The sequence below is a fragment of the Arachis hypogaea genome, chromosome 13 (genome assembly GCF_003086295.3).
Source record: "Arachis hypogaea cultivar Tifrunner chromosome 13, arahy.Tifrunner.gnm2.J5K5, whole genome shotgun sequence".
NCBI classification, from domain to species: domain Eukaryota; kingdom Viridiplantae; phylum Streptophyta; class Magnoliopsida; order Fabales; family Fabaceae; genus Arachis; species Arachis hypogaea.
Window position 1 is genome coordinate 15,781,476 of NC_092048.1, and position 21,697 is coordinate 15,803,172.

The following is a 21,697-nucleotide window of genomic DNA, read 5'->3' on the forward strand; positions in this document are numbered from 1 at the left end:
TTAAATATTTTCTTTGCTGGGTTAATTTGTTTGAGTTACTTTTGTTGAAGGTTAATTTATTTTTGCTGGGTGTTGAAGATGGAACAGGAACAACAGCCAGAAGACATTATTTATTCAATTTGTTGAATAGTGATATAATTATGAATTCAATTTAATTTGGATTCTGACTGTGGAATTCGATTCAATTTAGTTTTTGCTGCTGATATGTTTTCAGATTAGTTTGGATTCATAGTCTGATATGTTTTCAAAAACAGTGTCAATGTGCTTCTATATATCTGAATCAGTGTATTTCAAAGTCCTGCATATGGTAAACTGGTTGTTATGTATCAACAAACTATGCTTGTCTGTACTAATATACCTTTGTTTTGAATAGTATCATTCAATCTATTTATACTTTACAGCCACAATTTAAGTGTTGCTAGATGATATGTACACAAGCCATGCCAATTTAAATTCTTTTGGGTTTCTTAGTATCACTATATTTCTTTTTTTTAATGATCTATGAAGTTGTTTAGTTATAAACTTTGATGTTTGAAGTTGTTTGTGGACCTCTAATATTAAGTTATGGATAATTTATTATGTGAGATTTTAAATTTTATTAAGTTAGAAATTATTGAATTTATATATTTAAATTTATTTTTAGGTTTTTTAATAATTTTATTTAATATTTAATTAAATCGGTTGAACCCCGATCGAACCCCGGTCGAACCAGTGAACCATTGAACCAGTGACCTCACCAGTTTATTGACCGGTCCGGTTCTCGCAACCTTGATATTTAGAGAAGAAGGAATGAATGCATCATCCATTCATGTGGGTTATGAATGTTCTTTTAATGGAGGTGTCTTTTTATGCATGTGTCTTTAGGAAGTGTCTTTTTATGCATGTGTCTTTAGGAAGTGTCTTTTTATACATGTGTCTTCTAATGGAGCTGTCTTTTGTGAATGTGTCTTTTAAATAGATGTGTGTTCTAATGGAGGAGAGAGGTCGGAAAGGGGCAGCTGTCGAGGTTGGGGGATGAGGCTAGCTAGACTTGAACGGTGAAAGATAGGGTTTATTATGTTTACTAGTGGTAATTGGTAGGTTAATTAGGTTTACTATGAATAATTTGACATGTGTTTTTTGTTTTTTGTTTTTTTTTGAAAATGGGCTCTAGAGTCCAATCCAATAAAAATTGGTAGGAGTTGGCAGAGCCTCTCTTGGTTACCTAGTGGGATTGTACAACTATTTTTTCTTACTTTATAAATTGTCCCTATAATAACATTGTTCATAATAAAAGAATAAAAAAATGTTATTTATACATCAAAATTAGTCATTAAAATCAGCCATCAATATATTTATGTATAAATACATATGTAGTTCAATTTATTTTCATTGAGTATTTATATTTCGATATATATTTTATACTATTAGCTAATTTTGATGTATACATATCATAATCATAAAAAAAATATCAAAGAATATTAGTGATAGTATAATGGATTGTAAATGGCGAGTTTTCTAAAAAATATTGAAAAGAGAACTTGAAATTTAAATTTGCATTATATTAAACACAAATTTAGCAAAATAAGGTAAACAGAATACTGAATATTTAAATGGTTTAATTATTTTGCAGGTTTTTATAGTTTCATCGAATTTTCAATTAGGTCTCTGTACTTTTTTTCTTTTCAATTGAGTCCCTATACATTAATATTTTTTTCATTTAAGTCTCTGCCATGAGAATAACATTTAAGATAATAGAATATTCTGTTTAAAAAACGAATATTCTCATAATTGGGTTAGAATAGCTAATTGAACATATCTCTATTTTTTCAAAATACCAAAAGAATCCTTGACATTTTGTCCCAAAGAAAAAAAAAATCCTAGCCACCAGCCCTAACTTGCTCTCTAAAGATCGTGTGCAGTGTGTTTCTCTTCCGTCGTTCCGTCGTCTTCATCCATATCCGTTACCGTCCGTGGCGGACGCTTGGTGGTCGTCCGTCCGTCGCCTCCTTCTCTTTGTGCTGCTCTATGTTCTACGCCATTCTACACTATTTGTCCGTCGCAGCCCTCGTCGCCCCTCGTCGTGCCTCGCCTCGCCTTACCTTGCCGCGTCTTGCCTCGACTCACCTCGCCGCGCTGCGCCTCGCCGCACCTCGTCTTGTTGCCTGTACTCGATCTGCCAAAAAAAGTGACATTAAAATTTATTTTTTTTTTCAGTTTTTCAAAGTTGATGAAATATACTTATGCATATGTCAATTTTTTTGAATATGGCACTAGTTGAATACCTATTTCTTGAATTGATTTATGAATTTTTTTGATATTATGATTTAGGGTTTATAATATAGATATATATGTACAATAATTTTGTTAATTGATGAATTGACATATGAATTAGTTTTGTTAATTATGAATTTTGTTTCTTGTTGATTATTGTTGCTGTGACGATCCTGGTTGATTAAGATTATGTTTCTCTTTTTGTTAATATAGTGATGGAAATTTGAATTTCACCATAAGCATACATCAAGGTGGCAAGTTTCGTGATATAGGGCATGGGCTAGAATATTTGGGGAGGAGGGGAGAAGGTGTTGGAAGACCTGCATTTTGAGCTTGATGAATGGAGTTTGCAAGAAATAGTTAGTGAGCTAAAGAAGTTAGGGTACAAAAGGTATGCTAAGATATGATACTGTAAATCAGGCTGTCAATTGAACTCAAATCTTAGAAAGTTGACGAGTGATGGAGATGCCATGAGAATAAGTAGTTTATTAGTGTCACAGACTGGTAAGAATTACTCGGTGTATGTTGTTGATGGCTGCAGGGAAGGTAATGGTGTTGAAATATGTTCGAACAATAAGGACTATATGCCAACTAAAGTTGAGTACAATGGCAGTGGTTTAATAGAAGTAGAAGTTGAAGGTGAATCAGAGTCATCTAGTGAGGAGGATAGATTTGATGATAGTGCTGATGATGGAAATCACGAGGATCATTCTGGTTTTGATGTTGAAGATGGAAATGATGGTGGAGTTTCAAATGCTTTTGGTGGAGCATAATCTTGTGTTCCAACAATTCTAACAGCAGCAGCAGACACGCTACTTTTTTGCACCAACTTCATCAATCCACTCAAAAAATTTGCATCTTCTATTAGGGCAAAAAATAAATGTTTTATTAGAATTTTTTGTTTTTCTAAAATTTGAAGAATTAGAGTGTCACCACAAAAATAGTGAACCTTCTTTTCCTTTTCTTTTGGCCACCCATTCTTAGCACTGTCATCATCTTCAATCCACTCAAAATCATCAATCTACTAAAAAAAGTTGCATTTTGGTATCTTTCCACAAGTAACATATCTTCTACCACGATGAAAAATGGTCGAGGAAGAGCGCACAGTTACTACCTCTTCACAGAAACACATGTATCTTCTTTCTTTTTGGTTGCATTGGACCTCCTGAAAACATAGCTTTCCGAAGAGAGAATGAAAGAAGTTCCTTGACTTTGAGTCATAAGTTTGTAAAAGAGGAAAACTGGAAATAGAAAATGAAAAAAAAAAGAAAAATATCAGATAAATAAAAAATATGAAGTATTGATAGGTAGAAGACAGGAATAAACAAATAATTTTACAACTCACTAACGTTTTTTTGTATGTTTAACGTTATCAAGGACTTAATTAAAAAAAATTTAACATATAAAGACTTAATTAAAAAAATATAGAAACCTAATTAAAAATTCGGTTAAATTATAGAGATCTGGAGAATAATTAAACCTATTTAAATTTCTCCACTCTTCTATACCCCCGGACTCCATTCCTTCTTTTTATTTAATTAAACTAGCAGCTACTCAATCCTCTTTTATTTATTTATTTATTATTCATAGCACATATATAGGTGTGTTTTGTAGGCGAATAAAAACATTAGGACCAGAGATATAGAAATAACAAAAATAGAGTATACTTTTTTGAGTCTTTATAATCTATATTGTATTTTGTTATATTAGACAGAATTAAAAAAATATATATTTTTGTCTCATATTTTATTTAAAAAAACAAGATATTGAAACATGGATAGTTTTAAGATAGTAAAAGTATTTTTTTGATCTTTTAAAGACTACGATAATTTTAAAAATTTTCATTAATTATAGTTACTTTGTGATTATTTTTTTTACTAAATGATCTCTAAGTTATGCCCTATTTTTATAAACATTTTTGCATTAAAAAATATTGTTACTAAATGATCTCATTCGCTAAACAACTATGGAAGCAACAATCATAAGAGCTGTACCAGTGTATCATCATCATCGTCATCAATGACATTTTTATCACTGAATTCTTACAATTTTAGTATCTTCTAACATTTTATCAATCCCAAAAATCTTTAATATCATCATGAGTATTATCCTTCACAAATACCCTCATCACTTCTTTGTCCTCAAGCTCTTTTCTCACCAAAAGGTTCCAAACTTTTTCACTCCTCTGATCTCTTGCTCCATAAAACCAAACACAAGTACTAAAAATGACAAACATAACAATTTAAATAAGGAACTAAGTTCAATTTTAAAACATAGTTTAACAATGATCGTCAAAGCTGCTTCTTGTTTTGCTTCTTGCTTATCATCATTAATTTCTTTATATTTATCATCACCACCACCATCATTATCTTCTTTTTTTTCTTTTTTTTGGGTCATGCACCTTCTTCTTCTTTGTTAAGAAGGTTGGTATTATATTGACCGCCTTCAAAAAACTTAAAACTGAATAATAGTACACTAAACCATGCCTAATTATTCAGTTGGCTTTGTAATTCTTAGTGGACCAATATTAAAAAGAAAAAATTTACATAAATTTATTTCAATCCCTAATTTAACACTTTTAATATTGGTCCTTTTTTTAATATATTTTTTATTATTTTTATTTTGATAATTAAAAATATTTTTTTACAAAATATCAATGACGTTTTTTATAATTAAAAAATATTATTTTTACAAAATATTAGTAACGTTTATCTTTTCATAATTAAAAAATATTTTTACTATAAAATGTCAATGACGTCTTGCTCTGTTATCATAACAATAACAAAATATTAAATATTCTCGTATTTTATGTTAAAATCTCTCGTATAAAAAAATTTAACCCCTTAAAAACCAAGTTTAACTTTCTTCGATATAGATAAATCCCTGGAACATATATAAATTAGTAAAACTAATTTTTTAATTAAAAAATAAAAATTCTTCCAACGTGCTCTACTACTTTCTTTTTTCTTTCATCACTCTCTCCCAACAACAATAATCACACATATCATATTCTAATTTTTTGCGAGTAGATCCGATCCTCTTAATGCTTTTTCAATTATTTGATAAAATATAATCTTTTATTATTAAATATCTTTTTCATATTTTTTGTCTTATTATTTAAAATATATAAGGTGAAATATTATACTTTATTAAATAATTTAAAAAATTATTTTTTTATTTAGTGATTATTATGGTATCTAAATTGTAGTGCTTAACTTACTAAAAAAATTAAATTTAATATTTAATGTTAAAAATATAAAAATAAATAACTTTTAAATATCTAAAATTTATTAAAAAAATAAATTAGACAAAATTAGATATCCAAGTAAGGCATAATAAAATTTACCCCTTTTATATAGCCTCTGTAACCTCTCTTCTTGCTTCAACTGTATTCTTTTTAATGGAAAAATAAAAATTTTTCTACTTACACTTCTTTTCTTTTTTTCTTCTTCCCAACAGCAACAATATTTACACATTATTAGATCTAATCTCTTATACAGTCTTTGTAACTTTTCCTTTTGGTGCCAACTAGGGATGATAGTTTTCTTCGGTAAGACAGATATTGGCAAGAATTTACTTACAGGGGAATGGATATGAAAAAAAATTTTTGTTCGTGAAAATGGAAGAGGGAATCTGTTAAATAAATGGGGTAGAAGCGGGGGAAGAAATTTTCGCCCTGTAATACTAATATCCGTATAATACCATTAATGTGTAATTACTAAAATATCTCTTATATATATATTAGAAAATTCTACCCTAATTCTCGGCCTATTCTCTATCTCTCACTCTCATATTTCTACACTACAAAAAAAAATGTTGAATATCGTCGAATTTATTGGCAGAAAAATAAAAATAATCCGTTGGTAATAAATTTACTGTTGAATTAAATTCGACGGTATAAATCTCGCTGGTAATTATTTACCATTGATTTTTGCTGTCTGCCGGTAAATTGCGGCGAATTTAGCAGTGAAATTTGATTTTAAGCTACAAATATCTAATGTCAGTTACCGACATATATTTTTTGTCGGTAACTTTGGCGCCAAACTATTTTGTTCCGGCAAATTTACCGTCGAATTTTCTCCTAGTAAATCTGATAGTAAGGTCAAATTTTTGTTTTTTTTTGTTAAATTCTTTTAACGCAATTAGTGGTTAAATTCTAAATTTTTTATTCAAATTTATTTTTTGCATAATTAGTAGCCAAATTTTAAATAATAGACACCAAATATATTAAATTAAATATCAAGTTACAAATAAAATAAAAAGTCAAATAATAAAGGATATAATACAATCAAACAGTCTAAAACAAAACCCTAATCACTAAAGATCCTGATAGTCGTCGTTGTTGTGATCGTTCCGCTGGTCCTGCCGAAGCGGCAGCCTAGGCGGTGATGTTTGTGCCCCTGCAGCAATGCCACCGCTGCCATTGGCTCACATATGGTCTTGGTATACTGCCATTTGTTGCTCCATCCGCTAACCCGCTTGCCTCCACTCCATCCTAAGGTCATCTGAGTCTGTCATGCGTGAAAGGATCGCCTGATACCTCTCCTTAAACTCCTACAGCTCCTGAGCCTGTTGGTGAAGGCTCGATGAGGAGCAGCACTTGCTCCTTCAAATCGATGTCGTCTTCGGGATCGACGGGCCGACTGGTGGCAGAGGCGAATGATTGTGTCAATGTGGATGTGCGAAGGTTGTCAACGAAGAACGATCTCAGTCCGTACATGTGATTCTCGTACGGCTCAGATGCGGCCTTGCACCAAACCCTATCAGGATCGACGACTGATTCAGCTGAGTTGTTGCCGTCATCTCCAATACATTGAGATTGCTGGGTTGTGGCCTCCAATCTTTGCGTGTAGGGCTCCTATGTAACACATTTTATGATTAGGGTTGCAGTTAATTTAAAAATGGTATATCACATTATGTTTACTCACATAATGATCCGCGGCCTGCTGATTAGCAAATCTCTCCTTATTCTCCTTCAACGTGTGAGTATACTTGAAGGTCTCTACCATCATCGCCTCACGATCCAACGACTTAGACTACACATTTTGAAATTATATGTTAAGTCAAGTAATAATGACATTATATTAAGACTAAATGAACTTAATAACAAAATGAAATAAGTTACTTACCAGCTTGGCCTTTGTCTTCATGAAATTCGCTGACCCACCGATATACTTTGACGACTTGAATGATGCCTTGCTAGCTCTGTTTGTGATATGGCGATGCTTGAACCCCTCATCAGTCTCCCAATGGACGCACAGTGCCTTCTTAATGTCCGAGCGGAGCCAAATGGTGAGGTGGTTGTGGTGCTCACGTACGTCCTCCAACACCTACTGAAGCTGCCTAGCCATCCGATGGTTGAAGATCTTCCTGTTCATGAGATCGTAAGTCTTGTCCCATATAAATTTCTCCTCCAGAAAGAACATTTAGCACAAGTTAATCAAAATTAAATATATAATTAAACAAAATAGAATATATAAACTAACTAAGGTTTGAATATGTTGAGTTTTTACCGTCCACTTCTGAAACCATTACTCTCTGGTCTCAGTTGAGATCTTCTTGTACCTCGACCATGGGTGGTCTATAAACTTCAATTATGTTTAGATTTTTTTTAGAAATTTCGGCAGAATTTCATCTATAACTAAAATGCGCCAAAAATTTTATTCATCAATAATTTACTTAAACAATAACATCTATCAACAATCAACAAACAGGAATCAACAATCAAGCAGCAACATCCATTAATCAATAATAAGTAGTTCAATTAATTAAGATTAGCAGTTTTATCTATATGCCATTATATATGACTTAAGCAGCAACATCCATCAACAATCAAGAATTACCAAATATTTTCAGCAGTTCAAATCTACTAAAGTAAATCGAACCTATCTTAACAACCTAAATCTACTAAATCTAAAAAATTGAGTGTAACTAAATTAAACTGACTAACTAAAATAATTTGCATATAAAAGACTTAAAATAGTACTCACGTCGTTGTCCATTAGGCCAAATCGTCATCCGTACGATCGGAGGTGGTAGAAGGGCATCTGGCTGGGATTCGTGAGAGGATTCCAGCACCGTGGTGTCTATCTTTGGAGGTGACGTCGTTGAGATAGTGGGTTGATGAGCGGATGGAGGCAGCGTCGTCGAGATAGTGGGCTGCTGAGCGGATGGAGGTGGCGTCGTCGAGGTAGAAGGAGCCATGTAATTGGGGTTAGAGACCATGATGAACAACTGGTCTGATATATTCATTGCCTGTGACATCAACAGGGTAGTCAGAGTAGAGGGGGACGACTGAGAAGTCCAAGGGGTACCAGTAGAACTCTATCACGACCATGACCACATGGTCGATCCGTGACACCTCTACTTGTCGTCATGTCTGTAAAGAGCATACCAATTAACACAAATCCTCCCACAATTATATTATTTGGAAGAAATTTTGACATAACCACCCCCTAAAAAGGTGCTAACCTTCATGATGATAAACCGTACAACAATCAAAACATCTTCAAATGCAAAACTTTACAAAATTACAACCCTTGAATATAAACCTAACTAATCCGTTAGAGAATCTATTCTAAAACTTTAACACTACTAAAACATGCATATCATCAAGCATTGTTAAATATTAATAATGTTCTCTTTCTAACTCGACTCTTAGATTGATGAGATTAAATATTATCTAAAACCTATTACTTCACATACTTTTATAAATTCAAATCAAAACTTTAAATTCTAGTTTGTTCAAATTACTAGACCTTATTCAAGCTAATATTGTAAATATGTATTTATCTCTAAATTTAAGTTATATTGGGAATTATATGAGTTATATTGTTAACTAATTAGTTGAGTACCTAATTAATTAAAATTTAGAACAATACAATAAACAATAACATAACAAACAACACAATTTAGAATCTATTCTCATCAATGGTCATCCAATACCAAGCCTGAACCAAATTTAAGAAGTGAGAGAAGGGGTGCTACCTAGAGGGAGTAGTGGTGGCAGCAGAGGCGACGGCAACAACAGCGGCGGTTCGGTTTGGATGACAAGAGGAGCCGTTGGAGGAAGCTGCCGGAGGGAACGTTGAGTGAAGGGGGAAAGGGTTAGAGAGAGAGAGAGGGAGAGAGAGAGAGAGAGAGGGAGAGAGAGAAAGAGAGAGAGAGAGAGAGTAATTTGAAAGGAGGGAAAAGAGGGCTTGCGGTTCGAATTTAGGGCACACTTACCGTTGGATTTACCGGCGAATTTAAAGCTTCGCAGTTGACCAAAACGCAACGTTTCACTAATCAAGATTACCGTCGAATTTATTCGCTTGTAAATTCAATGGTAATAGTGGCGCTAATTATTTTACTTTTCCCTCCAACTATTACTGTCGAATTTATCATTGGATTTTGGATTCTAACAATAAATCTTTTGCCCGACAAATTCATTGTAAAATCTACTGGTAAAGCCGCCACTAAATTCAAAAGTATTCAGCATTTTTCTTGTAGTGCTACTCATCTCTCATCTATGCCTATTCTCTATCCCTCAAACCTCACTGGTCACTGCCACCCTCACCACAGCCGCAAGCTGCCACCCTCACTCTCACCGGCGAGATCACATCTCCGTTTGCCATCGTGGTTGCCTCCTGTTGGTCTTCACTCTTCACCGGTGGACATCGTCACAGAGAGTTGCATCCCTTCCTCCATTCATAGTCGTCGTCATCGTCGCCTTCCTCCCCAACCATCGTCGACTTCCTTAGTTTTCGAAAATCTGTCGCCATCTATGATGCAATCGCCTTTCTCTATTGCAATATGTAATGAATTTTTATTTATGGGATTGCTGAAGGCTGATGAACAAAATTTGTATTTCTAGGATTGCTAGTATACTGATTTTTTATTTGGATCTAATTAAACTGATTTTTTTTCCATCTAAATTTTTGTTCTAAATTATATGTTCTTTGTATTGATTTTTAAGATAGGGTTTTGAGTATGTTCTGAATTTTGGTTTCTGATATTCCCAAATCAATGAATCAGACAATGCTCATGATCTTAGATCTACCTTATTTTTTCTAACTTTTTTTATTTTTTTTAAATCTATGGGTACCTGTAGAGATCCAGAAATTCGACAGATACGAGATCTCCGTTACCCGTTATAGATACGGGACAGGGACATAGAATGTTTTTGGGATCGCAAAAGGAGGACGGAGGACATGTCTCCGTCCCCGTGGAGACTTGTTGCCATCTCTAGTACGACCACACTGGAGTCTCTCTTTTTTCTACCTTCGTATCCCTTCTTTCCCTAAACCCAAACCACTCCCCCGTTCCCTTCTCACACCATTTCTAAAATTGTTACTTTTAAATCACTATCTTTTAATCTCATCGCCTCCATTTCTAATATTCTCGTCGAATGTAAGAGAGAAAAGAAAATAGAAACAGAAAATAGAGATAGAGACGAGAGTCTATGGATAATGGAAAGACAAAGGCAGTACAATGAACAAATATCTCTTATTAATGCATAGTTTGAAAAAATTTGCAATGAAAAATATAACATTGCAGTCTAACCTAATAATTATATCAGTAATTATTTTTATTGAATTGAATCCGTAACATTAAAGTCATCATATGAAAATAAATCAACAGTTACTCCAACAAAAATTAAAGAAATTCAAAATTATGAAATAATTGAGTAAAAACATATTAATTCAAAATGTTTCATTAAATCTATCTCTGTATTTGTCCGGTTTTGTTTTCCCTCACTCTAAAGACACAAAATATGTCTCTTTTATATTTCTATCCCAAGAATCAAATACTATTTCTCCCTCCAAGTCTTTATCTCCACTATTCTACCCATAGGTAAGAATCAGACCGAACTGATCGATTTGAACGGAAAATTAATGAACCAGTGATATGGTTGGTTCAATTAAAAGTTTAGATCGAAAGCGTAATTAAACCGTCAAGAATCGGACGGTTCGTCACAAACAGACCAAAATTGGCTGGTCCTACAGTGCTTCCAGCTTTCCGCCAGTCTTCGGTGCTCCAGTGCTCCTCTAGCATTTGAATATTGGATTAACAAGACATGCCACCAGACTAGTTTGTTCCTTTACTACTTCATGTGCTAGTTATTATATATATTATATAAATACATAATTAAATTATTTTATATTTATTTAATTTAATTTAATTTTAATTTTATATTCACTTTTCTTTAATTTATAATTCTTTAGAATTTATACAATTATTAAAATAAGTATTAAATATTTTAATATTTACATTTACCCTACGTATTAAAATGTTAGTGAAGATATTTATTTTAAATTTTTTAGAGAATTGAATCAAGTAGTAGATCTTCGAAAATTTCTATTTAGGACTAATTAATAAGAATATATAAGCATCACCATTAAATTTCACATGATAAATTAATAGAAGAACATAATGTGTTCATCGTTTATTATTATAGAAAACTAAATTAGTATTTTATTTTTTTTAATGGCTAATTAATTTAAATTCAAAAATTTCAAAAACCTAATTATCATTTTACTTAATTTTTTATTATTTTATAATTTTTATTTATATAAAATTAATTCTATCAATTTAATCAATAATTTATTAGTTAAACCAATAAATCAATAATTTAATCGATTTAATTATTGATTCAGTTATGAGAAGTATGATCATAAGTTCATAACACATACTAAAGCATCTATTCATCTTGACAAAATCCTAAGCCAGTGGAATCCCATTTATTATGGCCATCAGGATCGGACACAGTAACATCCAAAATGTTGCACCGAACATCCCAATGCATTCTCCATATAAACAGGCCACCTAGCTTCTTAAATTTCGCCCTTATCACTGAGATCTTCGCAATGAAGTCACCCCTCCCGAAATGGGTATTCTTGATCGGATCGAGAACTCCTCCAACTTGTTCCCATGACGTTACATTGTGATCATCCATCTTGTTATGTGCTCTCTCTTCCCTTTCAAACATCATCTTTACCTGTATAAACTTACACGATGAATATTATTACTTAACGATAAAAAATTATTAGAATTTATTATTTTTGATAATCAATTAATTATTAATATTTAAAAATATTAAATAAAATATATTATTAAATTACTAAACTAAAAAATTATACTAAAAAAATTAAATTAATAATTAAAAACAATAAATTCTAATAATTTTTTAGCTTTTTTTATTACTTAAAACAATATAAATATATGGTAATCTTAGATATATAAATAATAATCTAAAATTATTTTATTTAATTTCAAACATATTAAGTATCTATTAAAATTAGTCATTAAAATTAGTTACTAGTATAAAATATATATTAAAATATAAAATATACATTAAAAATAAAATAAACAACACATGTTGATTGATTTTAGTAGTTAGTTTTAGTATATATATAGTATTTTTTATTTAATTTAATAACTATAATTTTATGCATTCTATCTATAATGTTAGAGATATAATCATTTATGTACCTTCTCCTATCTGTTTAAATTTTTTAAAGAATGTTTTCATGACAAAGTATCAAAATTTTTATGACTTAAAAATCTAGGAGTTCGATCTTTTATGATTCTAAAAGAAAAAATTTTAGTATAAAATAAATAAAAAAAAAAGCTTATACAACACAAATTTTAAAACAATTATTGTGTGAAAAGACATATTAAAAATATAATAATTATGTAACTAATCATTTCTACTTATACTTTAATTAAAAAAAAAAAAGTGGTTTCATAACATATAATTACATACATGCTTATATTACATCTAAAATTATAAAAAAACTTCACAAAATATTTATTGTCTCCTACACATATATATAAACTAATCAAGCTTCTTATATAATTAGACAATTCTAAGTGCCTAATAATAGATTCTTCTTGTTACCTTCATGCTTCCCACATGGATGGGACCATTCACCACGGTGGCCCAAACCTTAGTAGTGTCGTGATAAAACACAGACACATTTAAGGAACCAATAACCAAATCAGCATCGTTTGGGTTTGCTATGATAATTTTAAGGGGTTCATTCAAGGTGTAATTGAAACAATTTTCTACCGTAGGATTGGAATAGGAGGCACTGAGGACTAGAGAAAATTGTGATTTATGAGGTCTTAGGAGAATCCAAAATGTGCAAAAGAAAGAAACGGAAACTACTAAGATTAAAGCAGCAATGATGATAACACCACGCTTTCTACGAAAAGCATCAATGATGGATTTGTAGAAAGGATCATTATCATCAGATGGTGGTGGGTTAATAATGGTGCTTGTATTTGAACGATGAATTTCATATGGGTCGGTATTATTGGTGTCAATTTCCATGATATGAAGGATTATTGTTATTGGTATGTGGATGAATTAAGATTAATTGACATAATAATGAGACAAATTAAAATATAAAATAGAGGTGTGTGTTCTTTCATGCAAACAAAATAGTGGACCAAAATATAAGGAACGTAACAAATCAAAACATCCTTGTTGGTTTAATTTGTTTGTCGTAAAATCCCATGAGAGCATAGGATTATTCATTGCATATTAATATATTATATTCCAGTCAAATATTCTATGTGCGGATTATTCTGTCAAACACACAACCAATGAGATCTTTATAGGTGGATGGGTTGTTTCATATATCATCAATTATGTTACTCTAATTTTTGCATAATTTTCAAAGCGTCTTTTTTTTTATTTATGTAAATAATTAACAAAAACCTATGATGCATAGATACTAGTACGGACACAGGACACGACACGACATCGGACACATTGATATACGAATTTTAAAATTTTATATGACACGGGAACACGTATACATATAAAATATAAAGTATTTTTTAAATAAATCGTATAATATTTTAATTATTTTTAATGTCTTATTTTAATTATATCAAGTATTTAAAATATTTTTTGTTTTAATAAATAATAATAATATATACTATATCTAAATTTATTTTTAAAATATATGTTAAGAATAAGACAAGACACGCTAACACCTGATGGTATTTAGGTGTGTTCAGGTGTGTCTGGAAAAAAAATTTTTATTTTTTATTAAGACACGATCGGACACAACAGACACACGTATCGGATAAATGTCGGTGAGTGTCGTGTCCAAAATGTGTCCGATACGCAGACACGATAACTCAACAAAGTGTTCGTGTTTCATAGACAAAAATATATTAACATTTAAGCAAATAAGAGAATCAAGAATGTGTGTTTTCTCTTTCCTAGAAGATTATTTTACAAGAGTAGCCAGCTGGAAAATTATGTATACTAGCGAAGTGTCCCGTGCGATGCACGAGTATGCAAAATTTAATAAAAATAAGTTAATATTTAGCTATTGTTAGAATAACTAATTAAATATAAATTTTTTATTTTAAGTTAGATCATAAGAATAAAATTATCTAATTTACCTTTAATAAAATTGTAAAAACATATAAGTTAAGATTAAGATATTATAATAAATACATGATAGAAAAATTGTAAACTAAAGTAAATAAGTATTCAAAAATAATTCATACAAAAAAGTAACAAATTTATAGAAGAATATAAAGATCTAAAATTACATATTAAATAGATTTTAAAATTATACATGATCTACTAAATTTTTCTATAAACAATATTTATGATTGTACCTTCTGCCTTGAATGAATTATTCTAAACTAATACCCTTAATCTTGCATAAAGTTGTTCGTGTGTAAAAAATGCTATGGCAAGTATAGTCCCATATGTTTGACCATAAAACTTGTTAATAGTCATAGATAATAACACACACCAGAGAAAAAGAACCTTTTCCTATGATTAAGATCATCTAACATTGTAATGGCACGATCACCAACTTCACATGCTACATAATACCACAAAAGTCATGTAAAATTATAAATATAAACATTAATATAGCAGCAGTCAAAATAATAATGATAATAAGAGAAATACAATTATGGATGTTCAAAAGAGCATAGAATATTATATATCACATAAACAAATTTTTTGAGAACTTCATAGCTCTATATCATTTAAGAAATATGAATAGCTATTTTTCTAGAAAACAGGATGCACAATGCACACAATGCAAAATAGTTAATCTCAAAACTCTCATTATGTAGAATAATAGGTTCACATAAGTGGAAGAGTCTAAGAAAGAACTATCTTAATTCTATAGGAACAGAGGCTTTCAAAAAAAATTTGAAAAAATGGTTTAAATGCATATATTTGCCAAACTTAAAATTTTCAAGATAGAGAGACAAATTCAATATCTCAACAAAAATTAGCTGAAAAATATAGCATGTGTAGTTAGAGCGTGAATATATAATAATGAAAGCTAAAGCAGAAAAAAATAAATATTCACTCCAAACTATAAATATTCAAACTTTGCACCACCCAGACCCACCTCATCAAACTAAAACATAACCATTGAAAGAAGAATATCAAATACTAATGTTGCATAGCAATTGATACATACCATTAATATAAAAGAAAACAAATTGGAGAATAGAGTGTACAAAATCCACTATCAGTTGTTAGAAATTCACAATTATGATTTTAACCATAAAATAAATCGATAAATGACTAAGTGGATAAAAAAACGTATGGGAGAGAGAGCTTAATTTTTCTGAATTCAAAATTATTAGGAATTATGGTGCAAAATTCTCTGTAATAAATAAAGAACTCAATTAAACAATGGCAATCCGATATTTTAAAGTAAAATTATATCCCTCAAATGAAAAAAATTAAGTCATAATATATAGATAAATCAGTACCCAACTCATTGAAAAGCAAATAAGTAGGAGAAGGCACATGACTTCAACAAAAATGAAAAAGAAAAAGGAGCATAGAACACTAAGTACAACGAAAAAAAGAAGAAGAAAAAGAGCATAGAACATCAAGTACAACGAAGTACTGAATCTTCTTACCCACATAATTGCTCAAGGGCTCTCCTAGCAGATTTATCAGTCACATAAACAAGTTTTTTGAGAACTTCATAGGCATAAATCATTTAAGAAATATAAATAGTTATTTTTCTAGAAAACAGGATGCACAATGCACACAATGCAAAATGGTTGATCTCTAAACTCTCATTATGTAGAATAATAGGTTCTCATAAATGAAAGAGTCTAAGAAAGAACTATCTTAATTCTATTAGGAGCAGAGGCTTTCGAAAGAAAAATTGTAAAAATGATTTTAATCCATATATTTGCCAAACATATAAATTTTCAAGATAAAGAGATAAATTCACCATCTCAACAAACCATAAATATTCACTCCAAACCATAAATAGTCAAACTTTGTGCCAGCCAAATCCACTTCATCGAATAAAAACATAGCCACTGAAAGAAGAATATCAAATACTAATGTTGCGAAGCAATTGATACATACCATTAATCTAAAAAAGAAACAAACCAGAACGAACTCACCCACAAATAAAATAGTGGCCCCATTTGTGATTCTTCAAACCTTATTAATAAACTGAATGGTAATGGATAATCTGTTAATTATATTAATAAGTTCAGCTATGTCATGTTTCATGCATCTGCTCTCAAGTGAGGAAAAAGAAACTAAAGACTGTTAAATTCTGTGTTTTATTTGTTCTTCGTTCTATTTTTTTTCCTCTTTAAAAAGTAGAACCTTGCTTATGTATGAATGAGATATCAAAAAATTTTCTGCATGCACACTAAAAAAGCAATTTTTCTATTTTTTCCTTGATAATCTAGAATGATCCACGGTTCCTTCATGAGGACATTTAAAGTCTTGGCACCATGGTTACTAATCAAATCAGATATAAAATATTTAGACAGGATAATTGAAATGAATAATTAATGACAACATAATAGAATATACACAAGCCTTGTTTATTCAAATTACTGTAGATATATATTGAATTAGGGGTGGCAACACTATCCGAACCCGCGGGTACTCACCCCGCCCCTACCCGCTCGGGGTGGGTAATTATCCGCCCCCGCACCGGGGCGGGTTTTAACGGGGCGGGTTCTTGGGCGGGGCGGGGCGGGGTCGGGTTTAGGTTAAACCCGCCCCTACCCGCCCCGGTATATATATATATATATATATTTTAATATATAATATATGTAACATTATAAAATAATTAGTAAAATAATTAATAATATTATATCATATATAAATTTTTACTTTAATTTATGTTATGTATGTAAATGGTGGTTATATAATTTTTAAAATTTTATTTTATTTGTTAGATTTAATAATTATAGGGGCAAGTAGGGGCGGGGCAGGTATCCGCAGGGGTGGGTTAGGGTTTAACATTTTACTACCCGCGGGTAGAGCGGGACAGATTTCATGCGGGTTTTTTGTAGCGCGGGGCGGGGTCGGGTAGAGCAAAACCTTACCCGCCCCGTTGCCACCCCTAGATTGAATGTTCATTCTCATCAACCCTTATGAATGGAGAAAGGAACTTATCAACATCATCAAATTTACTATCAAGCGATATGCTCGAAATACTTCACATCAGAATAGAACCCAATCTCATACTAAAACCTGAGAAAAAGATAACAAAAGAAAAATGGAGTTTCAAAAGGAGGAGTATTAATAATCTTAGTCCATAATGTATTGGAAAAATAAGATTCTAGAGAGGTTATATGAAATGAAAATCAAGATTTTAAAATATGCTTAAAAAATATATTAAAAAATATAATAGTAATCTCATTCTCAAATTAAAACAATATAAAATCACTATTAGAAAAAATTAAAATAAAAATAAACGCAATAACCCATCAATCAGATGGCAACTTTAAAAAGAAAGGAAGAAAACCGAAACAAATGGGATTGCAACAAAGAAAGCAATAGAGTAAGGGATGCACAAAAGTGTACATATTCAATAGAATCGGAGATTGCAAGAAGTTAGAGTACCACAAATCTAAATGAGAGCTTGGAGATCCCATAAATTTAGTTGTTGCAAGAAAAATGTCTCTCAAAATCAGGCAGAGCTGCCGAATCCTGGGCTCCAAGAGTTCCACCTTCTTTTTTGCCTGAAAAAAAAAATAAAGAAGAAAGGCTAAAAGTCTTAGCATGAAAAGCATAAAGATACATATTTATCACCTTGACCACCTTCTTTTAGAGAGGAATCAATAATGAGCGTTATTCATATAAGAATATCAATGAAAATAAGTGTTTATTATTTATTATAATTTTTTATAATTAGTCGTCACTTAATAATTAATAGTAAATTCTCAATATTTATGTATATGATAGCATAGCAAAACAGAACAACAGAACAACCATAAGTAATATCAGAAACAATAAACAATAAAAATCAATAGCGAGGTAATTAAAGAACATATTTTTTAAACCAAAAAAAAGGGTAGGGGGCATGAAGTTGAAAGAAAACACCATTAAATAATCAATAATAAAAAATTAAGAGCATGTGCTTACTATAGAAACATTCAAATTGAAATAAAACTGAAAAAGGTAAAAGAGAACAAAATAAAACAGATCAAATTCAAAAAATAAATAGATAAATGTCTAAATTATATCTATATTATAACAGCAGTCATCCACAAAACGAAAAGTTGAAGGTTCCATTGCTCTTTAGCAATTTGAAGAAAGAAACTGGTGGTTTATTCTTCGTAACTTAAAGTAAAGCTTTTTTATCATAGCTTGAACCCTGCTAAAATAACTAAATGACAAAAGAACAAACCAAAAAATTCTCAAAAAAGAACAAACCAACAAAAATCTCGTAAGTAAATGACAACTATCAGTAGATTAATTGGGAAAACAAATTACCACTTATTCGTGATTCCTTCTAATAGTTTTCTTAGTGGAATTCTTCACATCCATGGATCTTGTCTTCATATTGCACTATCAAGAAGCCTTTGCAGCTTTGCTGTCTGGTAACGTGTCCATTTTCATTTTTAGTAAATTCTGATTGTTAGAAATCAGATCCCAAATAATTTTAGTAAAATCAACATATCAAAAGGGAATCATAAAAGAAACATTAAGTAAAAATATCTACTAAAATTCATAGAGAACTATGACCTCCACTATATTTGTTCTTGTACATAATGGGGTGAACCTGAAAAAAGAAAATAATGCACAATAAGAACATTTAAAAGAGAGAAACTGCAGAATCCAAATCCACAGAATAATCTCTATTGCTAACACCATGACTCACATGACACTAAATGAGAAACCTCTTGTCTAGGTGATCTAATCAGTTCAAAGAATTCTAAATTCCCAAATCTTAGTGTACTGTCTACTAACCTTGTAATACAATTTGTGATATTCAAAAGCTTAAGAATAAACATTGAGACTTTCAATCTTTTAGGCATCAAGTCACAATTAAGTTAACCAAAATTAGAGGAAAAAAAATATATGTATAAATGGCAAGTCCACACAAATACATATTATGCTTAGTATGAAAAAAGTTAATTTGTGAGTGATCCATACATTTGCACTTTCTACCTCGGTGATATATGTTTGGGGACTGCATTGAATAAAAAAATAAATTAGCTTCTTATTTAATTAGATCCTTATATAGAGAAGAGAAATTTGCCATATCTAATAAGATATTTAGATAGTACATGTACTAAGATTGACATTAGTAAAATAATTAAGAAGTAAATTGAAATTTACACCTTGAATTATGTACTTCTGCTGATAGTGATTTAGATACTGAAAGCACCCACCACTGTTAGTATAGAAAAAGCTTTTCTAAAAGAAAAAGAATTAACTAAAATAAGAAAACATACTAAGCTGAATTTAAGTCTTTAACTCTATTATCATTAATACTATATAAATTGATGTTCAATGCTTGGTTAACATATAAGTTGACTACATGTATAGGGTGCATCCCATATCTATCCTTAACTCTAAGAAAACATAAAATTTGAATACAAATCTATGTAAATATAGACTGTCATCTTATAAAATAATTAAAAGAGATAAAAAACAAAGACATCCTTCTTACATATTGCCATTGTTCATTCCTAAATACTGAACCAATTTCCGTATTTCTGCTGCATGATCTGCTACTTGAATACCGGTTTTTATATCAGGCTCGAAAACTATCACAAGCAAAGGTGCCCTGCTCCACTTAGATCAACCATTCAACCTATCATGAAAACACCAGAAATTTCAACACTCTTTTATCATGGATACAGGTGATTGAGCATATTATATGTGATCTAACAATGAAATAACTAAAGGTAGTTGAGGGATTGTCCAAATATAGATGTGTTAAAAAAATGTAACTCAGTACAACAGATGCATAACAAATAGAAACAACATATTAAACACTAATGTTAGAAATAACTAAAGTTCCAAAAAGGAAGAAAAAAGGATTACCTGTAAGTGAGTAAAATCAAAACATTTACCAAACTCCATGATCAAAACTTAAAAAGAAGATACCGCATCATATTTCACAAACAGTAGTAGTCGATTTGATTTGGTTGTCGAATACTGCAGCTCCCCAGTATTAGAGAGCAAGAGCAAGAGTGATGAGAAGAAAAAATTAGAAAACATGATTTGTGAGGATAGTGAAAATGAACATATACAAATGATTTTTTTTCAATTTAAAATTTAAATTTTAAAACAATAAAATTTGTAGATTAAACAAATAATAATCATTTACATAATTTATCTAATTAATTAATTAAAAAAATAACAACCATGCAAATCTGCTCTGAACGCCGATTAGATCTCACGGCTCTGTTTTGGTCGTCGCTGCTGTGCTCTCGGCTTTTATAGTCTGTAGTGCTCAGTACTTTTCAGCTATATGCTCTCTTCCGCCACTTCCTCCTCCGTATCCATCACCACACATCGATGATTATCACGAATTCCACCGCATCAGCTGCAGCCACCACGCCATACCATCGTCTACCATCATAGCAATCGGCACCTCATCCACCGCCGTAACCCTACCACCACCGCTGGCGTTGCCTCCACTGCGACGACTTCCCTGAAGGTTGGAGCCATGAGGTACAATGACATCCTCTGCCTTGGTGAGTGCATGAACTTTATAACTTCCATCTCCAACTTAGATTAGGAACAGGAAGAAGAAACGAACGAAGGAAGGGAAAAAAAGAGGAGGAACTGACGATGAAGGAGAAGAATCGAAGAAGAAGATGAGGAAGAGAGAAAAATGGAAATAGAGAATGGAGACGTAGATGATGGGAAATTGGGAATGAATCCCTTTTTTTTAATTGATTTTGAATTCGAAATTTGAAATTCAAGGGAGTGTGTACATGTAAAGTGAGCTGTTAAAGGATGATAAAAAAAAGAAAAGTAGGTACAATGTTCAGAAGAGTTAGGGGTGTGCATGGCCCGGTCCGACCCAAAGACCCGGCCCGGTCTCGAACACTTTAGAGGCTATTTTGGTATGATTTCATTGGGTCTAGGGTCGGGTAAGGGTCTAAAAAATAGACCCGATCATTATTTCGGGTCGGGTCTGGGCCATGATTCGGGTCACCCGAAATCGGCCCGGTG

The 21,697-nt window shown here is 31.3% G+C and overlaps 1 protein-coding gene across 1 annotated transcript; it reads right to left on the bottom strand.

Annotated features, from left to right (window-relative positions):
- Positions 1 to 11,854: 11,854 nt before the first annotated feature.
- LOC112735789 (uncharacterized) lies at positions 11,855 to 13,710 on the bottom strand. Its single transcript, XM_025785288.3, has 2 exons — positions 13,136 to 13,710; positions 11,855 to 12,232 (listed from the first exon to the last, which is right to left on the bottom strand). The coding sequence occupies exons 1-2, from the start codon at positions 13,568 to 13,570 to the stop codon at positions 11,936 to 11,938; spliced, it is 732 nt and encodes a 243-aa protein (XP_025641073.1). The 5' UTR covers positions 13,571 to 13,710; the 3' UTR covers positions 11,855 to 11,935.
- Between the last annotated feature and the right edge of the window lie 7,987 nt (positions 13,711 to 21,697).